This window comes from Carica papaya, chromosome 2 (assembly GCF_054855325.1).
Source record: "Carica papaya isolate Zhongbai chromosome 2, ASM5485532v1, whole genome shotgun sequence".
Classification (NCBI taxonomy): domain Eukaryota; kingdom Viridiplantae; phylum Streptophyta; class Magnoliopsida; order Brassicales; family Caricaceae; genus Carica; species Carica papaya.
In genome coordinates this window covers 31,332,474-31,346,178 of record NC_142310.1, presented here as the reverse complement: position 1 = coordinate 31,346,178, position 13,705 = coordinate 31,332,474, and the positions used below count along the sequence as shown (strand labels likewise).

General features: G+C 34.8%; 5 protein-coding genes across 5 annotated transcripts in view; 4 read left to right on the top strand and 1 right to left on the bottom strand.

The window, feature by feature from the left end:
* Positions 1 to 45: 45 nt before the first annotated feature.
* On the top strand, positions 46 to 1,017 carry LOC110823839 (protein PLANT CADMIUM RESISTANCE 2-like). Its single transcript, XM_022054326.2, has 4 exons — positions 46 to 246; positions 367 to 438; positions 509 to 721; positions 825 to 1,017. The coding sequence occupies exons 1-4, from the start codon at positions 159 to 161 to the stop codon at positions 911 to 913; spliced, it is 462 nt and encodes a 153-aa protein (XP_021910018.1). The 5' UTR covers positions 46 to 158; the 3' UTR covers positions 914 to 1,017.
* Positions 1,018 to 2,122: 1,105 nt separating this feature from the next.
* Positions 2,123 to 4,136, top strand: LOC110823782 (Dynein light chain type 1 family protein). The gene is made up of 2 exons (XM_022054259.2): positions 2,123 to 2,849; positions 3,798 to 4,136. Exons 1-2 carry the CDS (start codon positions 2,619 to 2,621, stop codon positions 3,951 to 3,953), a joined length of 387 nt encoding a protein of 128 aa, XP_021909951.1. The 5' UTR covers positions 2,123 to 2,618; the 3' UTR covers positions 3,954 to 4,136.
* A 1,042-nt stretch (positions 4,137 to 5,178) lies between these two features.
* Positions 5,179 to 6,884, top strand: MEE11 (RNI-like superfamily protein). The gene is made up of 2 exons (XM_022054223.2): positions 5,179 to 5,703; positions 6,212 to 6,884. Exons 1-2 carry the CDS (start codon positions 5,308 to 5,310, stop codon positions 6,803 to 6,805), a joined length of 990 nt encoding a protein of 329 aa, XP_021909915.1. The 5' UTR covers positions 5,179 to 5,307; the 3' UTR covers positions 6,806 to 6,884.
* A 24-nt stretch (positions 6,885 to 6,908) lies between these two features.
* Positions 6,909 to 12,211, bottom strand: LOC110823757 (O-Glycosyl hydrolases family 17 protein). The gene is made up of 4 exons (XM_022054221.2): positions 11,815 to 12,211; positions 7,893 to 9,146; positions 7,563 to 7,590; positions 6,909 to 7,388 (listed from the first exon to the last, which is right to left on the bottom strand). The coding sequence occupies exons 1-4, from the start codon at positions 11,870 to 11,872 to the stop codon at positions 7,235 to 7,237; spliced, it is 1,494 nt and encodes a 497-aa protein (XP_021909913.2). The 5' UTR covers positions 11,873 to 12,211; the 3' UTR covers positions 6,909 to 7,234.
* Positions 12,212 to 13,422: 1,211 nt separating this feature from the next.
* Positions 13,423 to 13,705, top strand: part of LOC110823743 (mediator of RNA polymerase II transcription subunit) — a 65,627-nt gene continuing 65,344 nt past the window's right edge. Inside the window, exon 1 of the mRNA XM_088214062.1 lies at positions 13,423 to 13,670. Within this exon, the coding sequence (XP_088070188.1) occupies positions 13,554 to 13,670 (117 nt within the window). The 5' untranslated portion in view covers positions 13,423 to 13,553. The remainder of the gene's footprint in view (positions 13,671 to 13,705) is intronic.

Below are 13,705 nucleotides of genomic sequence, written 5' to 3'. Positions count from 1 at the left end.
TACACTATAACCACATGTAAGAAGGTCGAAATACCAAGCACCAAGCATTATATATATATATATATATATATATGTATGTATGTATAACACATTTGTGTTATTAGAAAGTGTGAGTTTTCTTTCTTTCCTTTAGAATTATAAAATAAAATTCTCTCAGCATGCAGTCTTCAGACCCAAGTGTTCAGCCTGCAAGGGGGCAAGAATGGTCCACTGGCTTCTTTGATTGCTGCTCTGATGTCCCAAACTGTCAGCAATTTGAATTTTATTTCTTCAAACCTAAATTAATTCTTGTCTCGGTTTAATTTTATGAAAATTGCTTGTGGGTCTTAATTAAAATTTTAAAAATACGTGATCGTTTTACTTTAGGTTGCCTTACGTGTTGGTGTCCATGCATTACATTTGGCCGGATAGCTGAGATTGTCGATCGAGGATCCACAAGTAAGTAAAAGTAATTAATTTTTGAAGATTAATGATAATTAATTTTGTTTAATAATTAATTAACATACAGCTTGTCAAACAAGTGGAGCTCTGTACGCAATACTAGCTGTTTTGACGGGATGTGCATGCTTGTATTCTTACTGTTACCGTAGCAAGATGAGAAAGGAGTATGAGCTTAAAGGAAATGCGTGTGAAGATTGTTTGGCTCATTGTTGCTGCGAGTTATGCGCTCTCACCCAGCAGTATCGCGAACTTCAAAATCGAGGGTTTAACATGTCAATTGGTAATTAATTAATTCTTTAATCCTTTTATTGAAGTAATTAACTAATGATAATTAAGTAATATTTATTGTATTTTTATATTATTTTTTTGCTTCTTTGTAAAAGGGTGGAACGCAAATATGGAGCAAATGAGTCATGTGGTGGTCGTGACTAGGGCCCCTGTGGTGGAAGTTGGCATGACCAGATTAATGTAGAACTTGAACTGTGTGCTGCTGGAAATGTTCTTCTAGAATTTGAATTAGAGTTTGGATACGATATGATAATAAAAGATTAATAAAATATTATATTATTATACTGATTTTAAGTACTTATATTGTAAAATACAGGTGTGATCTTACTTTAGAGAATATATATGTTTCATATAAGAATCTTATACAAAATTTTGTCTACTCCTATAAAAGCATTTTACAAAAATTAAATTAAAGTGGTTATCCATTAAAAAAAACTTTTAACTAGTTAAATTTAATTTTAAGAAACTTATTTACTACAATAAGATCAAAATATGACTAACAAACTTTATAATTATTAATTGATAACTCAATTCAATTGGGTTAAAAATAAAATTTATGAAACAATTATAATAAATATAAATTTTGATATAATATGTAACGAATAACTTAATTGTTATATCAGTTAATCCAAATATGTAATTAGACTAATTTTTTTTTTAATATAAGCAATATAAAAGTTTTTTACACTTTAAAATTAGCTCAGCTAAAATTAAAGTTCTTACCATCATCACGTTAACTACTGTCATTACATTTACCTCCATTATCACTTCTTTTCCTTTTTGTAAAATTTCAATTAATAATTTTATTACACCTTTCTTCGTAATTAGAGCCAAGCCTCTTTCTCATATGGTGTAACTTGGAGAGGAGAATAGGAAAAATAAAACATTTTATACTTCTATCATTTGACGATTACCACAGTAATAATCCTTAACAAACTTGTTTTAGGATATCATTACGTATGACAGGCGTTCAAGACGGACGCACTAGATCATCTCCCCGCAATTGCCGGTTTTTAACGCAAGAAAGTGAATGGGCCTTCGCAAACGGCACCGTTTTAGTTCCTCCTCCTGGGTCCCGCGCCCTTTATCTTCTTCACGGACTAACTTCACTATTCACCCGCAGTCAAACCCCCTGATCGACCAAATGCATTTAATCTTTTTTTTTTTTTTTTTTTTTTTTTTTCCCCAATTGAAGAAGAAAGAAGTTAAAAATCAATTAAATAATTTGAACAAAGTTAATAATTAAATGTTGAAGAAGCATCGACGCCCACAGTCGTTTCCTACAGTATCCCACCAAACGCCAACTTTTTCCAACGTCGTTTTTTTTTTTTGTTTTCTTTTCTTTTGATCTAGAAGCATTTACATATTGTTTAGCCAATATGTAAGAAGCAAAAGAACATGAAATACACAAAAACTCTTAATTCAAGACTAAAATCACTTTCTTCTATGTACAAGTAGGATTGTAGGACCAGCACTTACCCATTTTTTCTGCTAAAAAAAGGTATATTATACTCCTTAAAGTTGTCTTGGTCGGCAGCTTCCCACTAATCAAAGAACACTAATTTGTCTCCTCTACGCCTAACCCAATACCCTCTTCATACGCCAGACACAAATTCAAATGATATATACACTAAAAAAGAAACCTAATAGGACTTACTATTTGGACCCTTTTGTTTTCTTCTCTTTGTTGGTTTTCCTTGTTTCCTTTTCTTCTTTCAGAACTTTCCTCGAACACCTGGTGCAGGTGTCTTTTGACTGCCATTGAATCACTGAAGAACTTCGCAATTTCCACGTTGATCTTGAAGAAGAAGCAGAAATAAGAGATGAGTCTGTGTTTTCTGCGTCTCTTTTGAGTGATGAGAGAGTGAGAGAAGCGGAGAGAAGGAGAGATGGAGGGAGCAGAGAAGGAGCTTGAGAGGAGAAGCAAGTTCCTCAGCGGTTTGATCCAAAAGAAGAAAGCATTGGAGCAGAAGGAGCAGAATGATAAGCTTAATGTTCGAGTAAGGGCCTCTGATATGCCTCTGGCTCTTCAGAACCGTGCCTTCAAGTGCGCTCGTGAACAGCTTGACTCCATGACTGGCAAGCTCGACAGTAAGCGTCTTGCTCTTGCGCTTAAAAAGGTAGATTCCTTTGTTTATCAAGTTCTGATTTCTTGTTTCTTTCCCTTTTCTTTTTCTTCCTATTTCGGAGTTTTGATCTCTGCTATGAATTCAGAAATTGTGAGTTTTATGCTTGGATATGATCTATTAGCAACTGTAAACACCTTTTGACAATGTGGTTTCAGTTGATTTATCAAATCTTCTTTCTTTCAACTCCAAGTCAGGCTAGTAATTAGGCTTTTTTTGCAAATGAAATCCCTCATTTTGTTTTTGGCACCCGAAGTTCTTGCTCATTAGTAGACATTATTATGCTCTTGTTCGTAATTTTTTCCATTTTTCCTGTTAGTTTGAAGCAGCTATCATGAGATCAAAATCATTCATCATTTCTGCTACTGCTAAGTTTTACCCCTATCCTTGCGTAGTTATCTTCCTCGTATCTTTTTCTTTTTTAATTCTTCTATTAGCTCATTCTTCTTAATTTTACAAAACTTTAGACTATAATTTTCAGTCTCTCTCGTTTATGTGTAAGTCCTCCCAATATATGTCAAGTACACGTCCTTGTACTATATTTTGTCCTTATAGTAATATCAATATTGACCGACGGTTTAGGTTGTTCAGAATTTTTACTCCTTAGGTTTACCAGGACTTTAGGAAAACTATTTGTTGTTTTTCAGCACCAAGGCATTTTAGTTGCAAGTTTCTCAATTATTAACCAATTTTTATGTGGAAAAGCTCTTCTGCTGCCTGTCTATAATGATAGGTAAAAGCTTGAAGAAGACATGGAAACTAACATGAGAATCTGCAACTAGTCCAGCCTTCTTGATAGGACTCCTTAGGATGTCTTTCCATAAATTCTGCCATATGCAAAGCTGCGCTTGTTTCTATAATCTTTTCGCGACAGGGAAAAGAAAAATAAACTCTCCTCCATCAGTTAAGTTAAAACTGAATTGTTTGTATTGTGATTTGCAGGAATTCGACTCTTCGTGTGGTCCAGCCTGGCATTGCATTGTTGGAACTAGCTTCGGTTCTTATGTAACCCATTCTCTGGGAGGATTTTTGTATTTTTCAATTGACAAGGTTTATATTCTTCTCTTCAAGACTGCAGTTGAGCCCATGGAACATTGAATGATGGTTTTTATATATAAGATACTAAACTGGCTGCTGTAGGTAATGACATTACCAATTTCAAGAATGGTTCAAAGTTTAAACATACAATTATAGATTGCAACATCATAAATATTATTGTTGTCTGTTTTGTATTAATGGCAATATAAACATGATAAATATCTTCTGGGTTTTACTCCGAAATTTCTTATGTTATATTCTCTGGCCAAAATAGTCATCACTCATGCTCTCTCAAATAAGTCAAGTGATTTAAAACAACACATCTTTTTATATCATTTCTAGAACTTCATTACTCAATTATATAAATATGTAGAATTCAGTACTTTATAGAAAAAGAAGAGAGACTAATACTCAATTTAAAATGAGTAAATCAGATTTTATACTCGATCTCATAGGTACATCAAAATTTGTAGAAAATTGTATATATTATAGTTGATGAATTAAAATTTAGATTGTTAATTGGATACTCAAATTTTTAAATTGAGAATCATAAATCAAATTAAATATTTTTTAAGAGCAACTCAATCGTTATTATCAAAAAATTTATTTTTTGACCTACATGATCATAATTGTATCTTCATAAGAAAAGACAATAAACAAGAACATAATTTTCAATGTAGAACATAACATTTGTTAATGGTTAGGGCTCCCAAAACCCATCATCTCAATCCCCATTCTACTAACATATCAAACATTCTAATATCTAATTTTTTCTTTTATACTCTATAAAGTCAACCAAGTCCTAGTTCTCAATGGGATCAACATGCTTATTATCACTTTCAATTTACATGATTTTTTTCCATAGAATGAGTCAAATAAATAAAATCCATTGGTATTATTATCGTCAAAAAAATTTTTAACTGTTGCAATTCTAAGTATCTCGAATATTTTTTTTTTAGAGTTTAAATTTAGGTTATATTTTATCCATGCTCATAGTTTGGACGAACAGTACAGAGCTCAAGCTTCAATTTTTTGAAAATAAACTAAACCATAAATTTTAATTTCTTGAAAATAAATGAAAAGGTACACCGCTAAGACCAAAGTCTATATGTAGCTAAGATTTGATGTAAATGTTAAAAAAGACAACTTATAAGTTAATTTGATATATATATATATATATATATATTACTTATAGAGGAATATAAATTTTCAAATAATACCTAAAAAATTTAACGGTAAAAAAACTACCACGACACCATGATATAATTTGCTTCGCGAGGAAGCAAAAAATCATGTACATATTCTTGTAATCGTGAACCATTCTTGCCGACTAAATATTTGTAGTGTCGTTGGTCCAACTCTGAACAAAAAAGCACGGTACGCTTTCCTGCCTCTTTCCAGTTTCCTCACAGCCATGTCAAATTATCAACCTTCAACTTCATCTTCAGCGGATCCCAACTTGGGTTCCTTAGGGCCTGAATACAGAACTCAGGTTGCAGAGCCAGAGTCAGAGCCAGTATCAGTGCCCCATGAGGTTATGCTACTTCTCCTGGCTTACCTTCCTTTATACGAGCTTCTTGCCATGAGTCAAGTTTGCGTTCTGCTTAGAGATGCAGTCAACGAGGAGGTATTGCCATGGTTAAACGTCGTCGTTGATAGGACTCTGAGCTCAAGGTTGACCGATGAAATTCTGATCAAAGTTACTTCCAAGGCAAATGGCAGGCTCGCAACTTTAGCTCTCATGGATTGTGTAAAGATCACCGATGATGGGCTTCGACGTGTTGCTGAAACTAACCCTCTTATCAACAAGGTATCAATTTCTATAAAATTTTACCATAAATATATAAATTTTCTTGAATTTAATTTGCTTGCGAATCCATTAAAGAATCTTATCGGTATATAATATCAAAGGGTTTTTGAATTTATTTGGGGATGGGATTAATTGGATAAGATTTTCTCGGTGGAAATTGCATCCTATCTTGAAGAACAGTGCTTTACTCCCCTTCTTTTGACTTTCTTTTTATTTTCTCCTGTTATTTATTTCTCTATTCTAATAAACAATTATGAAGATGATTTGCATGATCAGGAAATTAACACTATTTATGTTTAACACTATTCTTTTCATCAAAATAAGGGCCTAGCTCATGATTTTTAATTCCAGTAATCAACCTGGAAAAAAAAAAGTTCAATAACTTTGTCTTACATGCATGCAGAAAGAGTTCAAAAAGTCTGATATATTTTGATTATTCAGCAAAAATAAGAAGTCCCCCTTAGAAATTTGTACTAATTATGCAAGAAATGGCATGCTTTTTATTCAGCTTTGCTTAACAGGATGCACAAGGTTAACTCCAGAGGGAGTCATAAGAGCTGTAAAGACACTCTCAGATCATCATCCCCACAGCCTGACAACCCTACAAATAAATGGCATCTACGACATAAACAAACACCATCTCCAAACGCTTCGCAGCTTTCTCCCTCTCAACACTGAATTGCAGCTAAAGCAACCTCTTCTCTTTTACCACACTTACAGAAACCCAAAATCACCTGGACACTGGCAAAGTTTACGGGTTATTGATGTTGAGGTCTGCCGGCTGTGTGAGGAAGTCAGGATGGTTTTTGATTGCCCAAGAGAATCATGTAAGAGGAGGGAGTGCAGGGGATGCAGCTTTTGCATTCAAAGGTGTGAGGAGTGTGGTGGGTGTGTTGAATATGGGGAGGAAGAAGAAGCTGCCTGTAGCGATGTTTTGTGTTCGGCTTGTTGGCTTCAGCTTCCTAAATGTGATGTTTGCAATAAGCCATATTGCAAAACACATACCAGTCTTGGCTACTCTGCTTCTGCTTCTGCTGGCTTCATTTGTGATGTTTGTCGTGCCAAGTTCATTCAAAGTTTATGTGATGATCTCGAGTTTTGAATTTTCTGATCTGGTTTCCTTTTGTGTATATTTGATATAAGTAACTTTGGTTAGGATGGCTTTAATTGCTTTCAGTTTAGGACTGATTCTCTGTATTTTAGAATTATACAACTACTTACTGAATTAAAACATCACCCTGGACATATGGCATATCCAGTTCAAAGAATACAACCAATTTATCTTAACAACATAGTTACAGTAATAACAATAATCAAATCCCAAATAAATCACCACGGATTTTTTAGTTCAAAATCCGATCAACTCACCTTACAACTACTTGTAACTTGCTTGCTGCCTGTTCGATCAAACTTTCTCACCCTCTTTAACTCCTCTGCAGAAGGACAAAACTGGGTATGCGACATTTTCTACCCAAAACAGAAGCCGAATTTTCTTAAGATTTCAATGTTTGTCAAAAGAGTTCTTGCAATTTTATAAGAAAACTGCAGCTATAAACAGAATGCCTGTAATCATAGAGCCTGTGAATGAATCTCCACCGTAAAAATACTGTGAAGGGCAGCCTGAGGTACTGGAATTTGAAGGAGCTAGGGAGGTGCCGTTTGTGAGGGTACTATTTCTCCCACCGCTGCAATTGGAAAAAGAGAAGCAAAGAGAGGAGGTAAATAATGGGGAACAGGGAAAAAAATATCTACTCAATAGAGAGTAGAGTAAGAAAAATAAGTAAACCAACCCAGACAGACAGATATCTTCTTTTAAAAGAATAAACAGATATTAAATGTTAAGAAACATCGGTACATACCTTCCCGGAAATATACATGATCCATGGCCTGCGGCAATGAAACAAAAGGGAATTTATGATACCGTTATAGATCAACAACAAAAAACACATTTATTTGAGCTAAAAAGAAATGAGTGACAAAAACTCAAACATGATATTGTGATATCTCAAAAATTAAATTGCCCGCCTAGAACATGATCAGTCCTGTTATTTGTCCAATGTGAAGTGACCTACCAGTCTCTCGTGCCATGCAAAAGAAAATAGAAACCAATCCTGTCAAGATTTTATGTGCAAATTCGTCTTTTCCCCATTTTAAAAATACTACTAGATCATTTTACTCTGGTTGCATACTTGGATCAGTGGTAGTGATGGTAGCCACCCCTTTAAAATCACAAGTCCCAGAGGACTTGGCTGTCTTCTGATAATATGCATTGAAAGCATATGTCGAATGTGCAATGACATTGTCTGGTTCATAGCATGGTTGCCCTTGTAACAGAGGTGAGCAATCCACCTTCCCTGGTCCACAAGCCCAATCTAATGCTGCCTGCAACATCTTCAGGTCAGCACCTTGCTTAGCAACACAGAAAGTCTGGTTTGTAGTGTCATTTGCGAGCACAGTCCCTGCTCCTGTCAAATGCAATGTGTAAACTGGCACACCATTGGAATCGAAAAGTCCCCAGTTTTTCTCAGAAACAGACCCAGGTCTCAAATCTTCATTGTAGAGCTCATAGATATAAGTACTGACTGCAATTCCAGGATGTTTAGGAGTCCCAGTATTGTTAAGCACATGTCTAATCAGGTTACTGTTATAAGTGTTTGCATTGTCAAGGGTTGCCTGTGGTTCAGATGAACCACCTTTTGAAGGCCAGCCAGACTCGGTTACGACAATTGGAATGTTGGTGAAATTCAAGTAGGACATTGCAAAATATGCTGCATCAACAACAGCATCAAAGACATTAGTGTAATGCAAGAGTGTGTTAGCATCCACAGCTTCCTTGTTAGGAGGGAGGGGCCGGAAAAGTGCATAGTCCAATGGGATAATACCATTTGATTGCATATAATCATAGTATGGGTAAACATTAAGCATGAGATATGATCCTGTTGACTGCAAAAACTTGAGCAAGGGAACCATAACTGGGTCCCATGAACGATTAAAGAAAGCTTGGGATGGTGGGAATGAGTCCAGGATAATGGAAGAAGAGTGTGGAGTAGAAACTTTGATTTGACGATCAAGATTAGAGGCAACAAGGGCAGACTGGATGAACTTTAGTGCAGAAACTAGGACTGGAGCAGCATTTGAAAGAGTTGTTAGAACTTCGGATCCAACAGCTATAGCAGTAATGTTGGTGGCAGGGACATGGGCAATGACATTCCGTGCAACCCAGTTGGCTGCTGTGGCATTAGACTGACCAATGCCAAGGAGCTGGTCATTGGGAACAGAGACTGTCACTTGAATACCCGTGTTAGCAAGTGCTATGAGCATTGCTCGATCAGTATCATAGAGCCTAACATGTTGGATATTCTGAGCCTTGAGAAGAGCGACAACTTGAGTGGGGCTAGGCATGTTGGAGAGGTCTGTGCCAATGTTTACACCAATAAAGGCATCTGCAAATAGTAACCCAAAGGCAATGGTTTAGATAAGCAGGCTGTCCATGATTATCATTTACATTATGGCACGAAATGTCAAATACCATGCACATGCCAGTAAATCCTTGCCTAGATAAACCATCTTTACCGAATACAAACAGTAACAGGCATCCCCCAACTACCAAACAACATGGAACAATGTTGGTTGAGACATGGGGGTAATAAATCAAATAATTTCCCATTCCTGTATTAATCAAATTTCCTAATTAGAAATCACATATTGTTGGCTTCAGCAGCCATATATCCCAACCAGACCACATTAAGCCTTAGAGAAAGAGGTAACATCCGCTCTCAACAATGTATGTACAGTGAAATGCATTAAGAGCCCACACACCCCTCCCGTGGATTAACTGTTTACAACTGATAAGAATGCCAAATTGCACAACTAGGGAAATGTTATGGAATAAATAAACTATTATCGTGAAATTCATTTAAAAATATATAAGCAGTTCAACTACGAGAAGCTTCAAATAAACTTTAAGTAGAACTATAACAATACATTTCAAATTCCACCATTTACATGAAATCTGAAGAGTATTGTTTAAACTTTGCTAGGATTTATTTGGAATGAATTTCCAACTACGAGAGGCTTCAAATAAACTTTAAGTAGAACTATAACAATACATTTCAAATTCCACCATTTACATGAAATCTGAAGAGTATTGTTTAAACTTTGCGAGGATTTATTTGGAATGAATTTCCTATCTTCTGGTATTGTTTTTACCTTTCTTGCACGAAGTATAAATTTCTAAATAAATTCTGCAAAACTAGTTCACCTATTCCAAACATACCATAGGTGGAACAAGTAAACAGTATTAGATTACACATGCAATCAGGAAATTAGAGACATCAAGGAAATCTTAGATACCATAAAAAACCAATTCTGCAGATTTCTGATCAAAGAACCACTTAAATGGGTGTGGACTTTTTTTAAGATGTAGCCATCAAAGATATACACAAACTTACAATGAGAGAGCTGCAATGAACATATGCAGCCAATGGCTACTGCTAACAAAAGAGAAAGGGACAAACAGACAGTAAGAGTCTCATCAGTCATCATCAGGAAACTAGTCTTGCAAAATGATATTTGAAGAGCATGGACTCCAGTGGTCCCTGCAGATAAGATACTATAGATGTCTAACTTCATAACTTAGAATGAGTAAAGAGTTGAAAATCCTTTAGCTGTACCTTGGGACCTATATAGTCCTTTAGGTGGGTTTCATTTGCTAGTCAGTTTTCACTCACTGCTTGAACATTCTTTCATGGCAGATCTTAAAGTCATTATCAGATTTCATCATCATTTATGAGATGAGAGATACGCTTATAATAATAGAAACAAAATTACACTTCCAAAATGAGAAGTAGCCACATGTTGATAACAGCACATGATACGAATAGCATTTTTGTCCTAAACTTCTTCATTTTTTAAGGTATCTGTATATAGATGACCACATTTTCCCTAAATGTTATTATCTAAAATACTTTCAATCATCAAACACCATAATCATTCTTAGAATTATTACATAAAAAGTTAAAGGAGGGTTCATAATGATTGCCTTATAACTTGATAGGTTACCACTCACTAGATTTCCCTGTAGGATCAATCTTCATGATGGTGAATTAGGACAACTCAGTTAACAAAATAGCTGAGTTTGGTAATGGGCCCTGGCATATACCAGACAAACTATAGAACATGTAATGCTGGTTAGAGAAATGCCACCAATACCCTTTGAAGCATAGGTTTTCAGGATGAACACTTTCAGATCCTGAAGCTAAGGGTATTTTTGTCCTACAACAAATTCTATCGTCTCCAAACAGGTAAAGGACTGACAAATGAGGTGGGACGCAATGTGGCCTAGATTCCCCTAAAGGAAGAGAAAAGAGAAAGAATCCATAGATTTTCAAAATTTAAAGGGAAAGAGTTTTCTACAGAGGCTTCTACTTTGACAGAAACAGAGTAAATAACCAAAAGTAAAACACTTTGAACATTGCTCTCTCTCTCTCTCTCTCTCTCCACCCATCATTATCTGTATATCTGCCGAAAGAATCATGATACAAAGTAGAGCAAGATTTCAAGTTGAAACCAAATACCTCTCTGTTTTCTTAATTAAAAGATTATATTAAAAGCTAACCAAATATAATAACAAGCTTAAGCCTTTATAAGGATCTAATAATGTCACTTTTTCAAAAACAAATAAATCCGATAATGTCGATCTTCAAAAATCTGTTAATGACAATGAAGGAAATGTAATGATGGATTTGACAAAATAAATTAACATGAAAATGTTATGAATAAACTAATTTCTTTCAAGAAATTCTACTGGTGAGTTATAAAGTAAACCCTGATTAATCAAGATTGCTTAATGCTTACCATTCACAGAGTCTAACCCATATGGAAAAAACCACGAATGCACACACTGAAACCAACTTTATAATGAAACCGAAAGGTTTACCAGAGATTCATAAGCTCAAAATTTGAAAACAAGTGCAGATTAATCAAAACGATTATTCCAGTTTCAGCAAATTCACAAAGTGCCAGGCTACTACCAAGTGAGAGAAAGAAAACCCACAAAAGAAACCCACAAATAGAAACGGAAGAAGTAAGCAATGGGCAAGAGAACCTTACCTTTGTCGCCAGAAACAGAAGAGACTGCCAAGAGGAAGAGAAGAAGAATCATAGCCATTGAATCTTCACAGTAAATAAAAAAAGAAAACTCAAATATTTCAAAAACTACAAACAAGGCCACGAAATCTCGCAAGAAACCCAGAAAAAGGAGCTTAAGAGCGACTGAAAAAGCGAGAAAAGAAAAGGAGGAGCTCAAGAAAAACAAAAATCAGACAGAGGGATAGAAAAGGGAGCTCCTTTTAAGGCTTGTGTCTGCGTGCAACAAAGACGGCGAGTAAATATAGAGAAAGCGAGCGTGAAATGAACTGAAGCTAAAACGAAAGGGTGCGTTTTTAGTAGTTAAAAACTTAAAAGGAAGATCAACAGTGGTCTTTTAAACCCAAAAAAAAAAAAAAAAGAATAAAAACAAACTGAGGTTTTTGCTGGTAATAAAGAAGAAGATGGTGGGATTTTTTAATGGGTTTTGAGTTTGTTGTTTTCTGCAGCTGATGATCAAGCCTACAGAGAGATCGGACGGATGATATGACATGCAGTGTATCGTACCAAATGAGGCCCACCACACACCACCAGTAAATTGTTGTTGGCAAGACATCAGTCGCCTTAAATAAATAAAATTAAAAAGGGATTATAACTTGTGGTGTGGTTTTTCGAGTCAGGTGTAGAGTCACGGTCTACGAGGAGGGAGTTTTTTTTTTACAGTGTAATTGCTGACGTGTCACTCCGTACAGTTTCCAAACGGTCATATTCCCGACAGGTTTTTGTTATATTTTCTGTTTTATTATTTGTTTGAAACGGGAAATCCACGCGGCCTCGAGAGACAATTAAACACATGCATCATAAATTCCTAAACTTTACAATTTAATATTTAACGTATGTAAAATCCGGTCTTTGATTTGGATTAACAGCCTTTTATAATTACATTTTATAGAGATTAAATATATTAAACAGTGAATAAAATAGGTATGTAGCAAAAAATGAGGTCGGGGAGAGAAATTATTTTTACCAAGTTTTATTAAAAAAAAAAATAAAAAAAAAATATTGAATGAAGTTGTGACAGTGCCGATTAAAATTTATAAATATAAAATCTGGAAATCATAAAAAAATATTGCAAGACTCTGTGAAGAGTGGAAATAAAATAAAAAATCAATGAGGATAATAGAAATATATTAAGCTTAACTAAAGAAAAATAAAAATATTTAATGTTAGTGAGGGAAAAATAAAATAGTAAATGTAACTAAATATACCAAATAGATAGAGTAAAAATTTAGCCTTGCAATAGTGAGAGAGTAAATCCAAACATGCTTTTTTTTTTCCTCTCAAACCAATGAGACTTAAATTATTGTTATTTTTTATTTAAAATTAAGAAAATTAATATTTAAAAAATAAAAATATTGAAACTAAATTGTAAAAAATAAACTAAAATTTAAATTATAATAAGCATTAAACATATAAAATTAATTTAGTAATTAAAAACATATTTTTATTTTTGTTATAAATATATTTTTCACATAACTTTTTTTTAAATGAAATCTACTGTTTGTAACTCGATATTTTGTATGGACCCGACGACCCGGCCCGTTCACCGGTCTTGAAGTTCAACCAAATTTCTTTGTTTGATGAATAGCTCGACAACGCTGATTAGTGACGATTTTCTCTTCCCCTGATTTTTCGAACTGGGACGGGCATTCATAAAATTAATCTCCGCTCAAGATGAACTGAAGAGTGGAGAATCCAGAAAAATGGATCAAACGCAGAGATCAGGAGCCGCAACTACAGCTGCAACGGTTTCTTCTCGGACCTACCAGTTCCACCCGGCGCGAGCCGCCATTGTCGAGCTCTTCAATCTCTATTTAGGCGTAATCTATCACCTTCTCTATTTTATGGGATTTTT